The sequence below is a fragment of the Oxyura jamaicensis genome, chromosome 1 (genome assembly GCF_011077185.1).
Source record: "Oxyura jamaicensis isolate SHBP4307 breed ruddy duck chromosome 1, BPBGC_Ojam_1.0, whole genome shotgun sequence".
Classification (NCBI taxonomy): Eukaryota; Metazoa; Chordata; class Aves; order Anseriformes; family Anatidae; genus Oxyura; species Oxyura jamaicensis.
In genome coordinates this window covers 12,654,883-12,673,818 of record NC_048893.1, presented here as the reverse complement: position 1 = coordinate 12,673,818, position 18,936 = coordinate 12,654,883, and the positions used below count along the sequence as shown (strand labels likewise).

At 39.8% G+C, this 18,936-nt stretch overlaps 1 protein-coding gene across 3 annotated transcripts in view; it reads left to right on the top strand.

Moving 5' to 3' along the window:
• The window catches only part of RELN (reelin), a 285,330-nt gene that overhangs the window by 248,546 nt on the left and 17,848 nt on the right, over positions 1-18,936 (top strand). For all 3 annotated transcript variants that reach the window (XM_035347207.1, XM_035347218.1, XM_035347199.1), the window contains exons 45-56: positions 1,014-1,263; positions 3,537-3,705; positions 7,141-7,281; positions 8,635-8,812; positions 10,104-10,297; positions 11,309-11,565; positions 12,291-12,445; positions 13,381-13,595; positions 14,275-14,452; positions 15,193-15,368; positions 18,217-18,323; positions 18,643-18,885. In XM_035347207.1, coding sequence (XP_035203098.1) covers positions 1,014-1,263; positions 3,537-3,705; positions 7,141-7,281; positions 8,635-8,812; positions 10,104-10,297; positions 11,309-11,565; positions 12,291-12,445; positions 13,381-13,595; positions 14,275-14,452; positions 15,193-15,368; positions 18,217-18,323; positions 18,643-18,885 — 2,263 coding nt within the window. The remainder of the gene's footprint in view (positions 1-1,013; positions 1,264-3,536; positions 3,706-7,140; positions 7,282-8,634; positions 8,813-10,103; positions 10,298-11,308; positions 11,566-12,290; positions 12,446-13,380; positions 13,596-14,274; positions 14,453-15,192; positions 15,369-18,216; positions 18,324-18,642; positions 18,886-18,936) is intronic.

Genomic DNA, 18,936 nt, shown 5'->3' with positions numbered 1-18,936 from the left:
GGGTCACATTGCAGAAAGCCTTAGTATGCAAAATCCAGGTCTGAGTTCAAACTTTGAAAGCCCTTATTTCAAGTCTATCCAAATATGTAATTTCCTTGGTAGAATGTAATAGGAAAAACTAGAGAAAATCTTCAATCAATATCAGTCTTCTCATTTTGAAAGCAATTTAAGTTTTGTTTCATATTTGGTTTTTACTTCTATTCAGAGTATATTGTATTGCTTTGTATGATTTAGTATAAATCTCAAGAAACTCCACTGAAGTCATTGCACTCAAAGTAGTGTTATTGGGCTGCCCCAGCCCCAGTTGAATTTGCTTAAATATTTTTATTTTTTTTTATAGCAGTTAGTTCAGGTTCATAGGAAAAACCTGGACACTGAACATCCGTCCATGTTACAAAATTTTACTTCCCATCCCTTCATTTAAAAATAAAAAAAAATCCTTATTCTTTCATTCCTGAATCTTCACTGAAGTTAGTTAGTTATATTAGTTCAGAACAATCAGTAAGTATTGTAAGTATTAGTAAGTATTCTGAATTCAGAATAACAAGTAAGAATTAGTTTTAGCTTATTCGTTGAATCACAAAATCCTAATCTCTGAAAGTCAACATCAAAACAAAGAATATTGGCCCAGTTCAATCATCAAATGCAATTTGGTAGTAATTCTTCAGATTATAAGAGAACTGAACAGTCAGTGGGAAAAATAACAGTGTAATCACTTTGCTCTATCAACATTTATTTTTGTACTTCATTCAGAATAGAATTCACCTCCTTAAACTTCAGATTTGTACAGCTGAGCAAGTCTCTTTAGGGTGCCTCTACAGGAAAAAGCTATTCCCCTTCCTCATAACATAAAATCTTTACAAAGTAAGTTTGTCTATTATGGTCCATCAGAATATATATATGCATAGATAACTCAATATTTTCCTCCTCTGGGATTCTCTGTCATATATGCATTTGTGAAGACTTCTAAGCGTGATTTTTTTTCAATAACAATTCCTTTTATGATGTTTCAGATTCTTATTGGGGGAAACATCTCTGGCAATACAGTATTAGAAGATGATTTCACCACGCTGGATAGTAGAAAGTGGCTGCTCCATCCTGGTGGCACAAAGATGCCAGTCTGTGGGTCTACTGGGGATGCTTTAGTGTTCATCGAGAAAGCTAGCACCCGCTATGTTGTAACCACTGACATCGTTATCAACGAAGACTCTTTCTTGCAAATAGATTTTGCAGCATCCTGCTCTGTCACAGACTCCTGCTATGGTAATGACTTCCTAGTAAATCCTACCCTTTCTCTTACTGTCTTGTATGGGAAAGTTCAGCTGTTTTGTTGTTACGTTATCCATCATAACAAGAACTGAGAAACCAAAGAAAACTGCATGTTTCTCTCAGGAACTGTAATATCAGCATTTATTGTTGGTACCTGAAGCCTAAGATAAACTAAAGTAAGTTCTCTCCTCCAGGCAGTTAAGTTGTAGTTCAACTCATTTAAGAAAAATACTAACAGCTGTCTTACTCTAGTCTATTTGCCAGCATATTGTATCCACTGCTTGGGATGATCTTCTGGTTCTAATAATAAACAGCTGGGTGTTCCCAACATATGCTTCTTGTTCTCATTTGCAGTTGTATGACTAAAAAATCATTTATATTAGCCTACTTCTGACACAAGCTAAGTGAGAATCAGTTGTGAAAATTTGTATAATCCATTTGAAACAGTAAGTACGTATATATTTGTATGCGTATGTCTATGTATGAATGTATGCAAATATCTATGCACACATATATAAACATATATACATGCATGTGCACATAATGATGTAATTTTTATTGCCTAGTTTCCTTTTTTTCCATACAATGCACATTCAGTGCAGAGCATGTTTTTGCACATATATATGTACGTGTACATACACATGCTTTTATTTGTGCAGCTGTATGTATATATCTATATGTATACATATGTATATATGTGCAAAAACATGTTCTGCACTGAATATGCATCACAGAGAAATTAAAAATTGGGTCATTATGTGGATTTTAAAATGCACAAAATATAGGTATTCCTAGCTTTTGAATACTTGTTTATACATGTTAGATTACATTATTTTAGCATAGCATTTGGGGGTGCATTTTTATCCTTTTATGAGAAGGACAATGTAGTATGTTGGAGCATGCAGCGTGCATAAATTCACTGAGTTGCTGACTGTTCCTCTGGAATTCTGCGTAAAAATGGAAGAAGGTTTTACATAAAGTCTGAACGGTGGCTTACCTGCTTTTGCTGTTCTGAACCCTATGGAAGTAATCACGATTTTACTTATGTCCTCAACAATTTTCTTTCGGTATTAAAACCACTGCAGCATCCCTAAAATCATCTCTGCTAAGTTTAAGTGTTTTGGCAGCTTGTTTATATACTGACAAAGAAATAGTTCCTTCCTTCTTTTGTTGTTATTTCTTTGTCTACTGTGCTTACCATTATATTAACTTTGTATTAAGTTAAGCAGGACGCTACCTAGTCATGCTTCCACTCCTGATGAGGAAAATATTTCAATTTGAGGATGAAGATTTAACACTAAAAATTCATTTATCCTTGTTTGTATCCACTTGTCCTTGTGTTTCTATAGCACTGTTTTCTGTGCTTAGACATCAAGTAGGACTGATTGGGTGATTAAGGGTCATTCTCTATGCATGAGGGTAGAAGAAATGGGCTGGTAGTAATCAAAGAAGATAGCAGATTTACCACCACTGTCACTGCAACCATACTCCATTTTTTACACAGCCAGAAAACTTAGCAGCTGGAACATTTACTGCAAGTTACAATTCTGTGCCTATTGTTACTTGCTTTTTAATGCCTATATAAATGTTTAACTTGAAGTATTTAGTGAGCTTGACTAATCTTTATTTTTCATAATAAAATTTATAAGCCCCAAACAGCAAAATAATGAAATTGCTGATTTTTGCTAGAAATGAATACATTAGCTTAATATGGGTAGATTGTGTTTGAATGAAAATAAGCTCATTGACTAACAAACTCAATTTAAAATTGCTTATGCTGGATACTGAAATGAGCTGGTCTGGAGTGGCATGGAAAGAGTGACTAAACCATCTTGTTGAAGAGCCAAAAGTTTGAATTTGAGAGTAGTTCTGCCTTACACAGAGATTACAACCAGCTGAGTTCTCATCATTCAGCTTGAAAAACAAAAAGCTTCTGGTCGTGATGCTGTCACATCACTTTCTTGTATGCTGCAGCTACAGAAATGGGCTTGAATTAATCCTGGTGACTTGACAGATTACTTTATCTTTGCACCTGTGGTCCTTTGAGTTAGGTGGCTGATGGGTACTGCAGCCTTCTCCTGAGTTATACTTGTTCAGCAACATATAATGCATCTTCTAGCACTGCCATCATCTTTGTGCTCACGATATGAAGTTTTGAAAAGTTTTGAGTATTTATTTTGTCAGAGCAGTCTTGTGACTAAAGGTTTGTCATAGACCTATGCATGTGAGTCTCTAAATTAACTGACTTACTGTTTTTCCACCATTAGCTATTGAACTGGAATATTCAGTGGACCTTGGACTGACCTGGCACCCGATTTTGAGAGACTGTCTTCCCACTAATGTGGAATGTAACAAGTACCATCTCCAGAGGATTCTCATATCAGACACTTTCAACAAGTGGACCCGTATTACTTTGCCTCTACCTCCCTACACTAGGTATCTCTCTCTGGTTTTCTGCAGAATAAGTCTAAATACATGGCTGTGTATTGAGATTTGATACTTTTATAGTGTTAAAATAATTGTACCTTGCCATTCTTGTTTGGTCAATGCAGATAGCATCAAATAAGTAAAGAAAACTTCATCCTGCTTTGCATAAAAATTGCAAAGCTACTACGTATATTTACTTTTCTTAGTTATTTAGAAATAGGAAATTCTTGTGTTCTTGTCCTGGGGAAGGGCAGGAGCAGGGGGAACTCTTTAACGAATCTCATGGTGGTATCACCCTCATGAAATTTGGTTGTTTTGGTGGCTGATTGTCTGAATCCCCACCTGCATCCTGTTCCTGCTGTTCTTGGCTATGAGCTGGTGTTTTAAGAGTAATACTTTTTAGGCTTCTTGTTTTTCTGTGCATTCCTTGCGTCGTTTGGATCTCTCTCAACTTTTACACATGCCCCATTTTCACCTCCTCTTCCTTGTTGTACTTTATTTTGTCTTTGAGGGAAGAAAATTTGTGGGATTTACTGGGAGTCTGTGTTTTATGCCGTGAAAGGAGCATTGACTGCTAGTGGGAGTTCCGCCATATATATATATATATTTATTATTATTATTTTTTTTTGTGAGAAAAATTCATATAGGGTCAAGTGGATAATTCAGACTTCCAGTTCTTGCCATGCAGTCATACCTGATAATGCCAATGTAGTGCTAGGCCAATGTAAAACCCAGAAAAAAAGGTGGATGTCAGGCTCTCTGCACAACTTTACAGCTCGTCTACTGCTGAGCCCCATTTCCTAACCAAAGGCATAGGCCAAGCTAACTGCTGTCACAGATGTAGCCACAGCTCAGGCATTGCTTATGCCTGTTTGAGAAGGTTGTTATGAAAGATGGCAATGAACACACATACAAGTTTTGAAACAGACACCTTTATTTTCCAGAAATTGTACTGAGAGCATCTATACAGTTGCCACAAGTTTTGAAACTGGCAGTGGAAAAGTCCATGTTCTGTTACTAACTGTTTTGGCATCTAGACCCTTCCCTATCTCCATTGAAGTGATTTATGACAAGTAATAGTATGCTTAGGACTTGTTCCCAGCAATGATCTCCTCTCCTTACTTGTTGTACTGCTTCACTATGTATTGTCTACAAAATCCATTACCTCAACAGTCCTTATAAAAAGCCTGTAAATTTGTGTTCAGAAAGGACTTTCTAGGGCTTTACAGGATAAGTCAGGACTGGGGCTGATGCTCCAAACCAATTGAATTTGGGCCTAAAAGGAACATATCACCTGAGATTAACTCAGGTTTATACATAGCTGTGCTTTTAAAGCTGAAATCTTTTTGAGTGCTATATGTCAAAGGAAGAAGTCTGATCCCTATTGAGGCAAAAAAATTGCTATTCTCTCCAGTCCAATAGCTACGTATCTTGGCTCAAGTAATACCATTTCCCAGAGATGTTAAGACAGGGATTGTGTGAGAGAGGCTATTACAACCTTAGCTCACAAGCAATGGAAAACGTAACCTTTAGAATAAGGAATGGTACAGCCCTTTAGTAAAGGTGCGATATAATTTTTATGCTGTTTTACCACTTCAAGCTGCATAATAGCACATGTATTTCTATTTATATCTGTGTATCTTAGGGACTTGCGGGTTACTTAGTCAACAGCTTGGCCTAGTGCACAGCCCCCATACTGACATAGCATCTTAGGGCTCACATACCCCAGTGTGCTATATAACCTGTGGCCTGCAGAAGGCAATGAACACTTCATTATATCTTAGAGTTGATTTGAAAATGCAAACGCAAACCTAAAGTTTCTCCCAGGAGCATCAGCCCTGTAAGTTGTTAGTAAAGTACCAAACCTAAAGCAGACAGAGTGGGATATACATTTTTGTCTTTAATCCTCAAGGACTTCCTCCCAATTTATGCATTTCTTTTAAAAAATGACATTTGGTGAACAACTAGAAAGCACAGTGGTAGATTTCTCTTCGGATAAATGTGTTATCCATTCACTTCACATCATATATTTATTAAGAAAAAATTCATAGAATAACATTGAAAAGGTTTATTTTTACACTGAATAAATTGGGGGAATTTGGGTGTTTATTTGTTTTGGGGTTTACAACAGATTTTTTAAAGAAAACAGACTACACAAAGTTCAATGCTGCCATCTGGTGCTGTATAGCAAAACACCAACTAGTTTGAATTTAAAATGGTAGTCTTGAAAAGTTGCAGAAATTAATTTACTCACAGCTATTCACATACTGGAGTCTACAGCTGTGTGAGATGAATAGCTCTTTAGTGTCCCCTGACTGTTTCAGCTGGGTTTCCATCATCTACCTTGGGAGATAAGACATTTAATTCACATATAGGTGCATCAAAATAAGGTGTTTGAATAGGGAACTAAATTCCACCTTTAATAAAAAAAAAGGCAAATGATTTATTGAAAAGAGCCAGGACTGCACCATAGATCATTTCTTAACATTGCCAGCCAAGCTACGGTTGGAGGGTAGGGAGGAAACTGTGAAGGCAGAGTCACATCATCACTGGCTCCACAAATCCCACACAGGGCTCACCTGACCCCCGTAGATTTATAAACGCAGTATCTCACATAGGGGCCAACCTACTGTCTAGAGCTGCACTATGTAGGTGTAGCCAGGAGGATTCACAGAGGAAAAAGTCAGGTTAGTTCATTGCTGGAGCAATGAAACTCAGGCTCAGGGTGAAACCTGAAATATTGGGGACATCCCAGCTTGATTCAGTTCTCAGCTATCTCTCAGCTTCAGATTTGTGCCAGGACCCAGCTGGAACATGGTTATGAATGGTTATGAATGGTCTGAGCATCCCTTTGGGCATACCACCTTCTTCCTATCCTATTTTCCCTTGTGCCAAACACAGCCTCTTGCTTTGCTCTTCTCCCTTTCCCATCTCTCTCATTCTTGGTGTGCTATGGAGCTATGCACTTTGTCTACACAATGATATCTACATCTGCACAATTTACTTCCCTCTTTCTGTCACTTCACCCATCACGGATAGGCAAAATGTACCATAAACATTCAGCTAGGAGGAGCTCCTTTTCCATTACAAAATTCAGGAAGCTACTTCTCCTTTCATTAACATGCTGGTCAAATTTATTTGAGCCTTGTACCAGCCGCAGCTGGTACCAGCATGTCCTGGGGCTGTGCAGGGACCACAGCTGAGCAGCTGAGCCCAGCCCTGCCTCCCAGCTGCAGGGTTGCCTGGGCTACTCTCAGCATTTGGGAGCCCTCTTCTTGGCCTTTCAGGGACCTTGTTGCTGTCAGAAATCAAGCCCTGGGCTGTGCTGATATCAAATAAATCTTCCAGGAGCAGTCTAGCTACAAGACTGAAATTTCCCTTCAGTCAAAATAAAGATTGGCTTAGGTAGCGCACTACCTTTCTGGTTTTCTTTCTCCCCCAAAGGTCTCAAGCAACTCGTTTCCGCTGGCACCAGCCTGCTCCTTTTGATAAGCAGCAAACTTGGGCAATTGATAACGTCTACATTGGGGATGGCTGCATAGACATGTGCAGCGGCCATGGGAAGTGCACCCAGGATAACTGTGTGTAAGTGAAACTTTTCCTTTGTCCTAAACAGCACTGCAGCGTTTCACTTTTGTGTAATTTTAATGAAATCTCAGAAAAGGTTTTGACACAATTTGTAAAAGGAAGGAGGGTTTTGCTTTTAAAACTGACCAGGGCATCACAACTGCTGAGGAACAGAAATAACAACAGGCTGGGTGAATGCTGGGGTTGGCTCTGGCAAATCTCTGCCTGTTTGCACATCACGGATGATACCACTGGTCCCTTCTCCAGCAGCCTCTCCTGTTACCTACAGTGTGCCTTGACCACCTTCCCATAAGGGAGGGAGAAGAGACTCCTTGAGATTGCTCACCCCTCTGAGGACATACAGTGCTTGAGCTCCCCAGAAGTCATCCCTGATTCCCAAGGGGTTTCACGTCATCACCCCTTGCCTTCATCCTGGTGCTGGGTGCAGAGCACAAGGGCTGGCAAGGGGATGCATCTGCTAAGCAAAACAATAGATGCCAGTTCTTCACAAGGCCAACTTTTGTCTTGTAACTGGTGTTGGCTTGATTGCCTGATGCTTCTGCTTCATGGCAGGGTTTGACCATGGAGACAGATGGACTTGAACCTCAAAGTGTTTTATATAACAGCACACACAGAGCTCTGCAAAGCTAAAAAACAGCTAGACCTCCCCAGATTTTCTGTCTGGCAACAGAGAAATACTTTCCAGATGGATGTGCTGCTTTTCCAGTCCACAGATGATAACAGAAATGGGAGAAAGGTGGTATAATTGTGCTGTGACTATGTTTGTTAGAAATATATTCCACTGCAGAAAAAATACACATATTCTGGCATTGTCTATATCCCAACAGCAATGAATTACGATGGCTTGACCTCCTTGGTGAAATCTGTGTAGTAGTAAAATGCATTTCTGTGCTTTTAACTACACTTTGACACAATATAAGAAGGTTTTTCAGATGAGACAAAAAACGGGGACCGTATAAAAGAACAACAGTATCTATCCATTAGAACTTTACTGAAACATTCAAAATTTAATGTTAGCAGGGCATTCTTAGGCTCCGCACATTTTTTTAGGTTTATCTATCGGAGTAAAATGTATTTCACTGATAACATTGGACTGTACTCTGTATTATCAACTACAATGAAAAAACATGTACACAATACTATCCTTCCAAAAATATTTTTTGTTCATATAACCAACCTCAAAAAGTGGCAGATGTTTGAAACCCCCATATGCCAGTTGTGCACTAGGAAATGATGCAGACGGTCTCTGTGTGGAATAACACGGCACCTTGATGTAGGATAACGTGATGCTGATTAAATCTCTGTGCAGGGCCTTTGCCAGCTGAATTTTGCATTTGTTTTCCTCCACAGCTGTGATGAGCACTGGGGGGGGCTCTACTGTGATGAGCCAGAGACCCCACTTCCGACACAACTGAAGGATAACTTCAATCGCTCGCCATCGAGCCAGAACTGGCTGACAGTGAACGGGGGCAAGCTGAGCACCGTCTGTGGAGCGGTGGCCTCAGGGATGGCTCTTCACTTCAGCGGGGTTGGTGTTTCGGCACGGAGGCTGAGTGGCTCCTTTCGACAGTATAAACGGGACTGATTTACAAAGTTAAATGAATAGCTACATGCTAAAAAAATATTAACACAGTAAACACAAAACATGTCTATATCTATCTATATAATATATATCCTTTGGTTATCTGAAGGACAAAGTCAGGTGGGTCCTACAGCCTGGTACCAGCCAGATACGCTCCAGGAAAGCAGATACCATGATCCTGGCTATGCTGCAGCCAGGAAAATGTGTAATGCTGCAGAGGCCTCCTGAAAGCAGCTGTGGTGGGGCCTTTGGTGGTGGAGCTGATAGATCAAAGCACAGTTGAAGTATGTAGACATTGAGACCCACCCTCTGATAATAGCCTCTTCATAGCACTTACAATTTCTACAGAGACTGCAGCTTGGTGCAGCTTCTAATCAGCCCACAGAGGTAAATTAATAACTAGGTATTTGCATGTGTATAACATGCACTTGCTCCTTGAAAATATGTCCACGTGTAGACTTATCCTCCAGATATTTCATTGTTGGTTTTTTTTTCAGTATTAGCTTAGAGTAAAATTGGTTGTGTTTTAGCTACATGCACAGCTATATAATCCAGCCTGCTGCTGAATTACAGTGTGCTCTAGGTGGCATCAGGGTTATAAAAATTACAAAATATTATTTTAGAAATGTAAAACTTGAGCTTATATATATCTTTCACGCAAGGGAATTAGGTTCACACTATGCAAGTTTTCTAAAATAAATTTACAGAAACATTTACATTTCTACTTCCTTCCAGTAGGACTAAGTAGGAACCACTAATTAACAGACTAAGCAGGAATTTTGGGAAAGCACACATATTAACATTGCTGTGCCATTTGATGGTTTGCATAAACTGAGCTATTAGCACATAATCAGTGTGCCCTCTCGTTACCTCTGCATTACCTCATTACCTCTGCATGGAGAACCTAGTGTTGTAGAGTGGAGGTGTGGATTTTTGTAACTCTTGCGTTCAGCATAAAGGTGAATTCCATTCTTGATGCCTAATTTTATAAAGCTGTAGGTGCAAGTAGCAATGTATGTATTTTTTAAGATGGAACATAACTGAAATTGTGTTCTCGGAGAGAGCCATTTATTGCTCTGTTGTAGCTTTATTTTTATTATAATTTGTAGAAGTTGTACTATTTTGAAGGTTTTACAACATGAAGCTTTATTAGTAGTGATTGCATAAGCTACCAATTTTTATGTTCATAAGTTTTGCCAGACAGCACCAGCCAACATAATTTTCCATTACTTTTAAGGGCTGCAGCCGTACGTTAGTTACAGTTGACTTGAACCTCACCAATGCAGAATTCATCCAGTTTTATTTCATGTATGGATGTCTGATAACTCCTAATAACCGCAACCAAGGAGTACTGCTGGAGTATTCTGTGAATGGTGGAATTACCTGGAGCCTCTTAATGGAAATTTTCTATGACCAATTCAGCAAACCCGGGTTTGTAAATACCTTCTTCTGCATATATGATTTCCTGTACTAGGTCAAGTGTTCTTTATTGTTTCATAACAACCTCTCTGATTTATTACTTCTGTAGTTTACATGTTGGATCTTTAAGATGTCCAGTCCTGCAAGCATTTATGAATTGCTTTAGAGCATGTGTTTGAGTATCAGCATTTGTTCAGCTGCAAGGTCAGAAATATAGGAAGACAGCTACTGCAATAATGTCCATCCTGGTCTTGAAGATACTTTCATTTGCAATCTAGTTCCTTACTGACAAGAGCAGAAATTCATCACTTGAACTTGTTAGAAAACAGTGTATAGAGGAGAAACTGAATTTCTGCAGATAACCATCCAAAGGTCTACACTATACTCAAACCCATTTGTGAAGTTCAAACCAGCATAGATATGGGTGGACCTCTTCCTCATTTATTAGTTTAAAGACTCATAGAAAATGGGGCTGAGGGGAACTCATTACTTGATATTTTATTTGAATGCACAAATAAATCACTAGCATTTTAATTGGCACAGTGATTTAAGTGTACTATTGACTTCTGTTGTAAGGGAAATAGGAACCTTGTACTGGAATATTGCTATCTGCTCCAGGTAGAAATTATTAATCGTAAGTTTACTTCAACATTTCTTAACATTTCCCTAATTAGGACCTTATGGTCATACTGTACTTGTCTAGATGACCGCATTTTGTCTCTTAAATCATGGTTTGAGCATGTGGGGTTGCTCATACCTTGCCAGTCTAGCTGCTGATCCTCCCCACCTTACTCTGAGCACCTGTGCAGGGAATAACATTGGGAGTGATCAAAAAGGGTTTTGTTTTGGCAGATTCCCACAGGAAAATGTAGGCTAAATCATCTAACCTTTCTCTGCCTTCCCAATTTGCACCTGCTCTAGGAGACAACAGGAGTGAACCTGGTCAAAATACCTGGTGCAGAGCATTGAGAAGTGTCCTCCTCCTGTGGGTTTCCTACAACTAATTTCCATGTTGTATTTCAGTTTTGTGAACATCCTCCTTCCCTACGATGCCAAAACCATTGGGACACGCTTCCGCTGGTGGCAGCCTAAACATGATGGTCTGGACCAGAACGACTGGGCTATTGACAATGTCTTAATCTCTGGCTCAGCTGACCAGAGGACTGTGATGCTCGACACCTTCAGCAGTGCTCCGTTGCCACAGCATGAGCGCTCCCCTGCTGATGCAGGGCCCGTTGGGAGGATTGCCTTTGACATGTTTATGGAAGACAAAACTACAGGTAAAGGTTTACGTGGGTCTGACTTAAAGGGCAAGAAGTCTAAATCTTGCTGCACCTTGTCTCACTGTAATGGATGTCATAGACAATCCCATCACTACAGGTGTCCTTGCTTATTTTTTTAGTTCGCAAAATGAAAACGTGTAATGTAACTTTCCATTTTTTTACTGAGTGAATTTACTTAGAAAATGAATTTATCTTCAAAGAGAGAAAAAAAAAAGGATGAAAAAATACCAGGTTATTCTAAGCAGGTTCCTTAACTGGTTTGCTTTCTGTTTGTTAATTTCTTTAAATATCTGTTAGGGAAGTTAAGTTACATTTTACAGATAAATTTTGTAGAGGCGGAAGTATTTCTGAATGTTCACAAGGTTTAGCAAGTCATAGTGCTGGGGTATACTTTGTGCAGACATGTGGTCAACATCCATAAAGAAATTATTTTATAACAGCCAGGGCAAGAGGATTTTGAATAAACCTCAGGGCCTTACTTCTTGAACATTAAAAAAGAATGTTATGTTTACATAAGAAAGTAGTAAGAGGTGCTCTGAGCAATAAATGTAATAAATAAGTACATGGGATAGACGGGGTACTGACTTTGTGAGGAGCATTACTAAATAATTCTCATGTGGGTTGAAAAATAAATTACCTTCAGTGGTTAGCACTACTTTGTGACTGTTTTCTGAACCTCATGTTGTCATTGAAAATTACTGACATTCCCATTTATTTTCAAGTGAATGAGCACTGGTTATTCCATGACGACTGCTCAGTTGAGAGGTTTTGTGATTCTCCTGATGGTGTCATGATCTGTGGGAGCCATGACGGCAGAGAGGTTTACGCAGTCACCCATGACCTGACTCCAACAGAAGGCTGGATTATGCAATTCAAGGTAAAATCTCTGTCTTCTACATAATTATTCTAAAACCCATTTTGCTCCAATTCTAAGCTGATTTTTCAAGAGCTAGGATGATGTCTATAACTATGCATAAACCATTCCTTGCAGGGAAAGGAGTTGTTATTAGGCTGTTGTTATTTGTCTCACCTACAACTTGTTGGTCAGCTTTAACACTGTGGGCCATTCTCAGAGGTGACACACTCTTCTCCTCCAGCACAGAAGTTGTATGGACATCATATATGGATAGGAAGAATATATAATATATATATATAGGATATAGGAATAATATTATATAAATAATATATTTATAAATATAGATATTTATATATATAATGTATAATATATATATTTATAATTAATAATATGAATAATATTAAATATATATATAAAGGGCCTATTTTGTTACAGATGTTTGGTGAAGGGAAAGCAGCTCAAAAATGGCCACACCTCATCTGTGTGGGCATGCATTCACATCTAACCTGTAATCAATCACATTTCATACAACCCTTTACCTAAAATGAAGAAATAATCCAGCAGTATATGGAAGTTGTAAGAGCTTTTTGAACAATTCTCCTACAAAGAAGGTCAACTGGACAAAACTGACCAGGGTGGGCTCCCCTGAAATGCCCAAATATTAGGTTGCGTGGGAGGGGAGAATAGCTTTATCAGTTTAGGGCACAGGCACAAGTGACAAAACCTGGATATCCAGAGAGGTGATCTAGCTAGAAAAAAGTTGAAACTCTGAATATGGTGACTGTTCTCAATCTTGGAAATCTTGGGATGAGATCTGCAGATGACCGGTACCATACAAACACTGTTACTGACATGATTTTGAGCAAAATTCAGCCATCAGTTTTCAGGTTCAAACATTTTTTAAACTCTAATCACAACAATTAATTCTAATTTACTTATGCTCTCGTCTTTATTAGGTTTCTGTTGGATGTAAAACCTCTGAAAAACTTGCACAAAATCAGGTCCATGTGCAGTACTCCACTGACTTTGGTGTTAGCTGGAATTATTTAGTACCTCAGTGTTTACCAGCTGATCCAAAATGTTCTGGGAGTGTTTCACAGCCATCTGTTTTCTTTCCCACAAAGGGATGGAAAAGAGTAACTTACTCACTGCCTGAAAACCTCATGGGCAAGTAAGTATGAGTTAACTGCTTGTTTTGTCTTGGATTCAGTACGTCCCAAAAAGCACAACAGGAAACACATCTGCCTATTCATTTTCTTTCAAGAAAGTGCATCTTGCAATGTTTATCATACACTGTATGGTTTTATTTCCTATCAAGATTGATCATGACTATTGGTCTAAACAAATGGCATTCTTGCTTCTCTGCAGTCTGCTCCAGTACAGCATGTTCTGCTCTGTTCAGACAGCTGTGTTCAATTAGGGAGTAAATTTATGACCTTACTGAGTGGAAAACTTACCCTTGCTGTCTGCAGTAGTCCACACATATGCAAACTATTTGTTTGGTGGTGTTTTTTTTTTTTTTTCTGCAAAAAGGAAAATCTCTTATATTCTTTGAGTAATTTGCAAAGAAATTATAATCATAAATGAAATTCTCTCTCAAGAAACAAGGATAGATTTTTCCAGCTTCCACAGTGACCAAAATCCATCCATATGTGACCGATAGTACATTTGTGAAGAAGAAGATACAGATATGTCATAAAATTGATTTCAACAGAGACTGACAGATATTACTTGTGGAAGCTTGGAGGATAGTACAGTTATATGTAAATTGTATTTCACCTACCTGTTTTCATTTGAGCAAAGTTGTTTCATACATATCTATCTGTTTTTCTTTGTTTCTGTACGTGTAGTCCCGTGAGGTTTCGGTTCTATCAGAAATACTCAGATATGCAGTGGGCCATTGATAATTTCTATCTGGGCCCTGGTTGTCTGGAAAATTGTAGAGGTCATGGAGACTGCCTCAAAGAGCAATGCATCTGTGATCCTGGATATTCAGGTCCAAACTGCTATCTGACCCAAACACTGAAGGTAATTTTACTGCGTGTTTTAAAGAGTGAATTTTGACATGTTTTTGGCTGAGAATGAAAGAGAAGGGGAGGGAGAGAGAGGAGATTGATCACACTGGAAATTTAGCTTTGATTCATGACAGCCTGAAGATACTCAAATCCATTTTCAGTCCTTTTATCATTTTTAACAAAACTAGTACTACAGTATCCAAAAACTGTTTTGTTCATTTTCAAATAACACTGCCCAATAAAGCTGTGATATAGTTCACTGTTCATCTTTAGATTTTCATTAGACAGAATTCACCATTGCACACACAATCATTGATTAAGACCTGTAGAAGGATTGTGTTTATCATGACAGAGTTTATTGAAGCAAAGAATACAAACAAAAAAATCTTGAAATTTCACTGCAGTACAAGTTTTGCTGGGGAGAAATTATAAAATAACAATATCTACCATACATACTGGATATGCACTGGAGTGGTATTACATAGTCTTGAATGACCACAATTATGAATTAGACCCATTTATTTGCACATGCAAATTCTAATGTACTGGATTACCTCCCAAATATATTAAAATCTAGCCCTATAATATTTGCATATTTAGCCAATCCAGTTCAGTTATGTTCATTCATCCTAAATATATATATATATCTTTACAGTGTTTGTGAGTCTTTCAAATGCATTTTCAAATACATGGCCATATGAAACGCTTATGATTATAATTACTTGTGCTTTATGTTAAACACCTTCGTTACAGACTTTCCTGAAAGAGCGCTTTGACAATGAAGAAATTAAACCAGATTTATGGATGTCCTTAGAAGGAGGAAGTACTTGTACTGAGTGTGGGATTCTAGCAGAAGACACAACTCTCTATTTTGGAGGTGCAACTGTGAGACAGGCTGTCACTCAAGATCTGGACCTGCGGGGTGCAAAGTATGTCATGTTAACATGTCATTTCAATGGGGAACTCTGTTAAATGCTCACAAAATAGCAGGAAATACAGCTTGTAGCTCAAAGAATTTTTAAGCCACCACAAAAAGAGTGTTATCTCAGGTAGACACTAATTAGATCATGATTTAATTTGCTACAATGTCCAATGGAGCAAAGGTTTGCATGGCATTCAGGGAGGATGGTCACAGCAGTTCGGAGGTGTTCTTCCATGCATTTGGGTCTTCCGGTGTCTCACTGGAGGGTTTTATGAGGATTTTTGGAGAAGTGAATGGGAATCATTTAATATTCCAGAATTGCCAAGGAAATGAGCCAGCATTGTGCCCTGGCAGCCAGGAGGGCCAACCGTATCCTGGGGTGGATCAAGCATGGCATTGCTAGTTGGTCGAGGGAAGTGATTGTTCTGCTCTACTCTGCGCTGATGCGACCTCACCTCAAGTACTGTGTGCAGTTCTGGGCACCACAGTACAAAAAGGACGTTCAATTGTTGGAGAGTGTCCAGAGGAGGGCAACGAAGATGGTGAAGGGCCTAGAGGGGATGACGTATGAGGAGGGGCTGAGGTCACTGGACCTGTTCAGCCTGGAGAAGAGAAGGCTGAGGGGGAACCTCATCACAGTCTACAACTTCCTCACGAGGGGGAATGGAGAGGCAGGTGATCTATTCTCCATTATCACCAGTGATAGGACGCATGGGAATGGTGTTAAGCTGAAGCAGGGGAAGTTTAGGCTCAACGTCAGGAGGAGGTTCTTCACCTGAGAGGGTGGTTGCGCACTGGAACAGGCTCCCCAGGGCAGTAGTCACTGCACCAAGACTGTATGAATTTAAGAAGCAATTGGGCTGTGCACTTAGTCACATGGTCTAAACTTTTGGGCAGACCTGTGCAGTGCCAGGAGTTGGACTCGGGCTATTCTATGATTCTATGAAACTTCTTTTCACTGAAAACCGACTTGGTGGAAAGCATGAGGTTCTCTGAATAGATGATAGCTCTTGGTGGACTGGTAACACAGGGGGATATTTACACCCCCAAACTTAGACCCAGAAGACATCCTTAGACAGGGGTAAGATAAGATAACAGTTCAGATGTCTGTCACTGGTAGCAGAGTCACAAAGATGTGTTTGGCAGAAAATCTCCCTGATGGGATCTATGAGCCACTGTGGCCTAACCAAGAGGTGAACAGCATGGAGTCTAGCTTCCCTGAGTCCCCCACATCATCAGAGGTGAGAGGAATCTAACATGAAGTGGTGGCATCCAAGGACAATCTCCACTCAGAATCACCCTCTGGTGCTCTCTGCATCTTACCACTGATTACACCAGAGGCCTGAGAGATGAGAATACCTCCCCACAGTGCTTGGTCCTGTCAGCATTTACACACATGACTAGCTTTTCTCAGACAGATTCCCACTGAAAAATGGAAATAAGTGGGAAACAGCATGCTTGAGGAGATTGTGAAGTAGGAGCTGTGGCTTTTATCATTTAAAAATGCGTATTTCCCAGAGGTATATCTGGCCTGGCAATGAGAAGCAGGGGTGTCCTCTTGTCCTGCCAGAGCCGGACCTAGAGATGTGGTGAACAGGGGAAGGTGATGCACAGCTAATGGTGTGGGGGAAGCTGCAGCGCTCTTAGCACAGTTAGTAACACCATGCTTGCTGTCAGAAATGCCTCTCTGAGAAATAAGGTCTCCATTCCCTACTGTTTTCTGGATTCAGCTACTGTGTCTTGTTTGTCAAGAAACTGATGCTTTTAGTTGCATTGTAGAGAGCAAGACCCACCCTACCACAGTGGAAATGGTCTTCTATGCCCAGTGCACCAGTGGCTCCACTCCTGAGTCACTAGTGGTGTCTCCCACTGAGTTCAGAACATCACCTCTGCTGGTTAGCCTCTCCTGGGGCCCCATACAAGACCTTCTCCATTTGCATGAGGTAGAAAAGGATGACTTAACTGGACAGCGATGAAATAACATCAATAGACAGTACATCACATAGAAGACAACTTCATCATCCTTGTCCCTTGGCTGAATGGCTTTAAAGAATTCTATTATTCAGCAAGAATTCATTGAATCACATAGCCTTTCAGTTAGGAAGGGGCCTCAGGAGGTCCCCTAGTCCAACCTCATGCTCAAAGCAGGGTCAATTGTGAATTTAGACCAGGTTGCTCAGGGCTTTGTCTCACTGAATCTTGAAAACCTCCAAGGACAGTGTTGAATTAACCATCACAGTAATACTTTTTTCCTTTATATGCAGTCAGAACCTCCTTTGTTTCAATTCACAACCACTGTCTCCTGGCCCCTGACATGCCCCACAGCAGAGCTCTGCTCTGCCTTCCTGATGACCCCCCTGTAGGCTGCTGTCAGATCCTCTGAAGTCCTCTCTTCGTCAGGCAGACCAAGGCTACGTCCCTCAACCTCTCCTCACAGGGAACATGCTATAGCCCAGACAATTTGGGTGACCTGCAATGACTTTACCTCAGTTTATCAACTTTTTTTATGGCCTTCACTGCTGCCAGGGCACATTGGTAAATTATATTTAGTCCACTTTAAACCAGGACTCACACAAAACAATTAGCAAATCTGCTCTTGGCCAGTCAGTCCCAGTCTGTACCACAGCAGGGGGTGAGTCCCTCCCAGGGGGAGGACTTTGCATTTGTCCTTGTTGAATTTCATGAGGTTCCAGTGGGAATTATAAGGCAATGTTTTTGGAAGCCTTTGTTCTACTTGTACATCAGTGTTACTTGCTTAAAATTTTTGATCATTTTCAGCATATCTGCTAACAGAAAGGAAACTTCTTGATCTGTACAGATTTTTAATAGATCTAACCCTGTACATTTACTCTTAGATTTCTACAATACTGGGGGAGAATTGGGAGTGAAAACAACATGACAACATGCCACAGACCAACTTGCAGAAAGGAGGGAGTGCTGCTAGATTATTCCATTGATGGAGGCAAGTACATCTTGAAGTTTAATCTAAACTACAGCCTTATCCAGTATTTAAGCATCATAAATATCTGAGATTATTTTCCATAATTGCCCCCTCCTCCTTGATTTTTGTTATCAGTGGCTTCTAGCCAATTTGAGTGCTTTATACAATTACAAAATTGCTCTCATAATGAGTACAGTAGCCAACTACCCTTAGAAGTTAAGATTTGTCTATTGGAAGAACATAGCTGTTATTTCTAATTTCCAATTATCTCCCTTAAACCTTTTAGAAGATTCTACCTTATGCTTGTTTTTAATACTAAATCAGCATCTGTTCATTCTAGGGATAACTTGGACTTTGCTTCATGAGATGGACTACCAAAAATACATCTCAGTCAGACATGACTACATCCTTCTCCCCGAACGTGCTCTGACCAACACAACTCGCTTGAGGTGGTGGCAGCCTTTCACCATCAGCAACGGGATTGTGGTTTCAGGTCCTGATCGGGCGCAGTGGGCTCTGGATAACATTCTGATTGGAGGAGCAGAGATCAACCCCAGTCAGCTAGTAGATACATTTGATGATGGTAAGAGGCTATGACAGCCATTCTATTGTCTGCCATGATCTTATTTGAGAA